This window comes from Echinops telfairi, unplaced genomic scaffold (genome assembly GCF_000313985.2).
Source record: "Echinops telfairi isolate 266 unplaced genomic scaffold, ASM31398v2 ScPeMD7_5805;HRSCAF=6673, whole genome shotgun sequence".
Taxonomy (NCBI): domain Eukaryota; kingdom Metazoa; phylum Chordata; class Mammalia; order Afrosoricida; family Tenrecidae; genus Echinops; species Echinops telfairi.
In genome coordinates, this window is record NW_022109704.1 from 1,601,715 (window position 1) to 1,607,715 (window position 6,001).

General features: G+C 54.7%; 1 protein-coding gene across 2 annotated transcripts in view; it reads right to left on the reverse strand.

Moving 5' to 3' along the window:
- Nucleotides 1–3,849: 3,849 nt before the first annotated feature.
- Nucleotides 3,850–6,001, reverse strand: part of TUFT1 (tuftelin 1) — a 42,855-nt gene continuing 40,703 nt past the window's right edge. For both annotated transcript variants that reach the window (XM_045295718.1, XM_045295717.1), the window contains 2 exons: nt 5,807–5,916; nt 3,850–5,403 (listed from right to left, as the gene is read on the reverse strand). In XM_045295718.1, coding sequence (XP_045151653.1) covers nt 5,340–5,403; nt 5,807–5,916 — 174 coding nt within the window. In that variant the 3' untranslated portion in view covers nt 3,850–5,339. The remainder of the gene's footprint in view (nt 5,404–5,806; nt 5,917–6,001) is intronic.

Here is a 6,001-nt window from a genome sequence, read left to right on the forward strand (position 1 = left end):
GCGATAAACGAGGGTTCACTGTATTCTAGAAAGAACTTGTCTGTAGTTGACTGTTCACAGGGAGACATGTTTAAACACGTTTGGTTCGGAATAAGCCCATGTATATATGAACTAGATCCTCGTAGCAATACTTTCATTTACCGTAGTATATAAAGCACTCTTGACTTTTTCCACTCCTTTCCATTTGGGGGCAGTGACCTCCCCCACAGGCTGGAAAGCACTGCTGCAGAGGCCCTGGGGGAGGGGGAGGGGAGGAGCCTGGTGAGAGGGCGGCCCGGGCTGGGTGTGTCGTGTGGGGCACCCTGGGCACCAAACTGATAGATTAGGTCATGAGAACTACTGACTTCCTTTCCACCAGCTGTTGGATCCTGCGGTCTAGAACCAACACCCTGTCAGAAAATAAATTATCCTGCCACCAGCCAGCCTCAATCTCATATCCCAGAAGGCTCCAGGGGGGAAAGCAGGTAACAGGAAGGCCACACACATCTGAAGAGACCTCAAAGTAGGCCTCACTGCCAACCCAGAGAGCACACTGAGCTAGAAGTGACTCACCCTTACGAAACACCCTCACCCCAAGACCGGACACGGATTTTCTTCGGAGAAAGGAAGGCCGAAGGGTATGCACGGCTCCAGCTTTGAGTTTTAAGGCCACGATGCTTAGAAATAGGGCCGCGAAAATCGGGAACAATCTCTCCTTGCAGAGCTAGCGTCCTAAATGGAAGCGTGGAAAAGAGGCCAAGGGCCCTAGGGGAACATCTGCTGTTGGGTCACAGCCTGAACACGCTCAGCCCAAGCTCGGTAATGCTTGGCTCTGCAGAATGACGGAGCCCAGGGGATGATTAGAGGCCCCGTGACAAAGAGCCACACACAACGAGGAAGCGATTGAAGAAGGAAAACTGCCGTTCTAACCCAAAGGAGAGCATCCTGCTTGAAGTTGTAGCTCATGGGCGGCACAAATGACGAAGCACTTGGGCCACTAGCCAGAAGGTTGGCAGATCGGGCCCACCCAGAGACTCCTCGGAAGATAGGTCTGGTGATCTGCTCCCCAAAGGCGCCTTGCACACAACACGGAAACACTGCTCTGCTGTGTCTACTCGGGGCACCACTGGCCTCCGAATCAACTGGACAGCAACTCCTGTCTTGTCCGAGCATCTTCCCAACGCATGTCTGGGAGCGTGTCGTCGTGGGAGGTACTCTCAGCAGAGAGGAAAACGAGCCCATTAGGTCTGGCCCTTCTCAGTGTCCTTTACAAACTCAAAACAAGTTGCAGTGTCTCCTTTGGGGGGAAGAACACTGGGGAACTGGGAGGCCTGGGGAGTCCCTGGGGAGACCAGGAGGGCTCCCGCAAGCGTCTTTTCCCACGTCGGGGCTGCAGCTCAGGTTTACAGGAGAACGTTGATGACTGCATGTCTGGGCAGCTCTGAACACTCAGCTCAAGGGATCGGCCTGCGTGGCAAAGGGCCCAGGCAGTCAGTCTTCCCTCCCTTCAGCAGACATTAAAGCACAAAGCGGAGCCGGCGCCAGCAGGACACAGCATGGTGAGAGGCGGGAGCTGCTTGCTCTTTCCCAGGCCCTGGGCTCAGCCCGATCCTTCTCTTCTCCCCCATTCTCCATGCCCGACTGAAAAGGCTGCTAAGACATGACCGTCTTCTCCCGAACTGCATTCCCTTCCCATTCCCCGTTTTGTACTGGACATCTGGAGCCATCAGGAGGCCGGCTTGGGGCCAGGCAGTGGTTCCTTCTGCTCCACGTAGGGGTCGCTGGGAGTCCGATCCCACTTGGTGGCACCGCCCCCACCCCCACTTGGCCCTCAGTTGGTTTGGACTCCTGGTGACCACGTGTTGGAGTAGCAGTGGACTTTTCCAGGATTTCCCAGGCTGTGTTTCCTCTGAGGCGCCGGTGGGTGGGCTCAAGCCGTCAAATTTTTGGCTAGTATGTGACCATTTGTACCACCCAGAAAACCAAACCCATTTCTGCTGAGTCAATTCCAACTCATGGTGAGCCCCGGGGGTAGAGAGGAGAACTGCTGTCGGGTTTTTCCTGGCTGGAATCTTTATGGAGAGGATTCCTCCCCGTGGTGCGACAGTTCAGTGCTAGGCTGCTAACGGAAAGGCTGTGGGTTCGGACCTGGCAGTGGTTCCAGTGAAGACCTGACGACCTGCTCCCATAGACCAGCCAAGGGCACTTGATGGGGCGACGCTGCACGGTCACCGCGGGTCACGGACTTAGAACGGACTCCGTGGAAGTTGCCCAGAACCACCTTTAGCGAAGCAGATAGCCAGGACTTCCTGCCGGGTTATCACAGGCTGGGCTCGAACCTCCGACCTTTAGGTTAGTAGTCAAATACAAACGGTCGTGTGCCACCCACTCCAGATCGTTTCCAACTCATGAGGACACCTGGAGGACGGCATACAACCACCCCGGTGGGTTTTGGAGGCGACAAATAAGCCATTACAAGAGCAGAAAGCCTCATCTTTCTCCCAGGGAGTATCTGGTGGGTTCAAACCACTGCCCTTGTGGTTTGCTGCCCAAAGCATTACCCACTCTGCCACCAGGGCTTTCTCTTCCAATGCCCTGGCTCATTCCCTGGCATGCCTCTGCTCCTTTCAGCAGGGGCCCAACCAAACTCTAGAAATACCCCTGGAGGCCCTGTTTTGTTCAAGGACCTCCCAGGGCCCTGGTGCTCGTCAGCCTTGACTCCAGGGTCATCTCCAGCCCCAATCTCTGTTCATCTCCCCAAGCCTGGGAGTCTCCCCTTCCTCCCTGCAGGACAGCTTGCTCATTCATCTTCATCCAGGCTGGTGAGCCTGCCTGGCACCGTCAGCCCCACCCTGCTTCTACACAGTCCTGTTCTACCCAAGGCAAGCCCCGCAGAGATCCACCCATCCCAAAGGAGCCTGCCTGAGGAAGAGTGCTCGCTGGAGGTGTTAAAAGACGCTCTGGATTTGGAGTGGAAGGTTCCCAGTGCATTCTGAAGCCTGGGTGTGAATTAGCTGAGAAGCAGGAGGAGGAGGGAAAGTCCTATGTGAAAAATGCACACACGTTCAGGAGAGGAAAGCTGAAGAAAGAGGATTAGAGATGAACGGGCTATCGTTCCGTTTCTCGGGTCCAGAGATGACTGTGTAAACTCAGGCCTGTAGTCAATTGCTTTCTTGGCAGGGAAAAAATAAACTGAGTGCTGGATAATTGGACTAATTGAGTGCTGCTTAGAGATAGCCAAAAACCAAACTTAGACAATGGCAGTCGGCATTCCCAGAGTTCTTTTCACTTCTGCTAAGGACAGGGGCTTCCTCATCAACGCCACTGCTGCTAACTCGGGTTCTATGCAATCACAGTGCTTGGCTCTTACCAGCCCTTTTCTCCAAATGGGAACACACATCGGTGGAGCTTAGGGATTCCTCCAGGCTCCCACACCATTCAGTGTCAGAGCTAATAATGTTCGGGGCCACCCCCTATGGGGAGGACTGACCACCATGGCCCCGCATGCCTCTAGGTCAGGGGTCCTCAAACCACAGCCCCCGGCCCGCCGAGGACATTTATCCGGCCTGCCGGATGTTTTAGCCCCGTTTGTTTTTTTACTTCAAAATAAGATATGTGCAGTGTGCATAGGTTATTTGCTCATAATTTTTTTTTAACTATAGTCCGGCCCTCCAACGGGTCTGAGGGACAGGGACCTGGCTCCTGTTTAAAAAGTTTGAGGACCCTCGCTCTAAGCACTCGTATCGTGGGTTGGTGATGCTTGGACCACACCTCCCAGAAGCGGCTAACAGCGTGATCTTCACCTTCAAGGGTATTAAAGTTCTGCTCTTTCATCCTCCCCCAAAGAAGGAAACAAACCAGGCCAGGAGCTCAGAGGGGCATTAACATAATTTATTAAAGTCACTATACAAAGAATATGTCACAGAAGGAAAAAAACAAAAAAACAAGAACCAAATATATGTATCGGAGCTGGAAGGTTCCAGGGAGATCATCTGGCCAAATCCCTCATTTCACCATTGAGTAAGAGGCCTGAAACCCCAGCACTCCAGGGTACACAAGGCCTGAGCTACAGACACGCACAGACCTACGGCTTCTGGATTTCAGCCAAGTGGAGCCTAAGTACTTAATCCATGCTTACTTGTAATGTGTCTGTTTCCACACTTCTCTCTGTAGGGCTGCAGGAAGAGCCCTGGAGAAAGCCGGGCTTGTGGACCATCCAGAGCCCGGGCAGAACTCAGTCCTTCTCCCCGAGTCCTGGTTGTCCTCTTCCATCAGAAATGTGTACACGCAGGACACACCTGGGGGGAAAAACACCCTTGCCTTCCCGAGGAACAGGGCAGGGCGGGGTTTGGGAGGAGGAGAGGTCCAGAAAAAGCAGCAGGAGATTCCAGTGACAATGTCATTCCAAAGTCCACACTTCCGGTGGGACGGCTCTTTCTCCAGTTTGGAGCAAAACCCTAGCATCACGAGAGAAGGCTGCAGAACTTTGGTATCAAATCCATGGCGAAGTATAAGCGAAAACACCAATAACTTAGAAAAATAAATACAACTGGGGTTTTCCCGGGACCCAGAGAGGACAGTTTGCAGGCTCCAGTGGAGGAGCTCGGGGTGTGGCTGGCGCTGCATCTTACAGGAAATCTGAAGTGGTTCTGGGAGTCTTCACAGCAGAGGGAAGTCACGCGTAGCTGTTCGTGGTCCAAGAAAATCATTCTGCTCAAAGCGCCGCCCAGAATGTACACTCCCATCTCCCCAGAAAAAAACAAGCCCATCAAAGATGAGGCTCCCTGACCCTGACCAGGCCCTGACCAGGAGGCCCCGTGTCTGTCCACAGGAGGCCCAGTGCAGCCTGGGTGGAGGGTGAGGCCAACAGAACAACAAACCGCTGGTTGCTAAGAACCGAGACGTGTTTGCAGTAGGAGCTTCACTCCTTGGCCCAGACACTCTGCAGTCACCGTGGACATTGGGGTCTCCAGTTTTTAGGGCTGAGGCAAATCTTGACACCCCTCCCGAGCTGGCGAGGATCTGGCTTCTGGGGCAGTGGGCCGGCCAGCTGTTTACAACAGTAGGGAGGCTCTGCTCCAGAGAAAACTACTAACTATGGTGCTAAGGAGACCGCCCTGGCTCCTGCTGGTGGGGCGAAGGCTTCCAAAGGGCTGCGGTGTCCAGAGGAGGCACTCTCCCTCTGCCTTCCTGGCATCCCGGGGAGAGGAGTTTGGACACAGGGCACATGAGTGCGAAGCCCGGCCAGCAGTCAGGGAACAAGAGTCAAGAGTCTGCGCTAACGGCCTACAGGGTGGCAGGCTTCTCCACAGGCAAGAGGCGGCAGCAACAGCGGTGTCCACTGCCCATCTCTGTCCACTTCAGGTTTCCACTACTCGGATGAGAGGCATGGGCTTGGGGCTCGGGGGCTTGGATATCCTGATGCTGAAAAGAGAGTTGCAAGCACTCAGAGCTGTGTCACTGCCCACCTTCCCAGGGGACTCCCTCCATGTCTGCCCGGGCAGCCAGAGCAGCACTGGTTGATGCTTGGGTCCCAAATGCTTTGAGATGCTTCTTGTTGCTGACATCCAAGGGCAGTGGCTGGGGCAGGGAAATCCCTGAGAAGACCCTCTCCCAAGAAACAGGCACATAAGATGCACATCCAATGTTTACGCAAGGTGTGAGGCATGCACACCCTCCGGGTCATGGCACCATCAGCCTCTACCTGAGCTGGTTAGAAAGTGGTGGTGGTGGTAGGGCAGTGGAGCACCTGGGTTTAGAGGAGCCTCGTCCTTGCCTTAGCCCTGTCCCTGCCTCTTCTCGTCTGGGTGCCAGCCTCCATGCTCACCTGCCCCGGTGGTCTGCCTTGGCCCCGGTCTGAGTGCTGAAATTGCCGTGGTGCTGGGTGCTGATCTGCTTTTCGATCAGGTGTTCCATCCGGTCGTGCATCTCTAAATTCTGGGAGACAAGCCAGGGGGTGCGAATGAGCCCACTCCTCCACAGCCACCTGTTGCCTTCAACTGGCTCGCTGCAGTTTCCACCC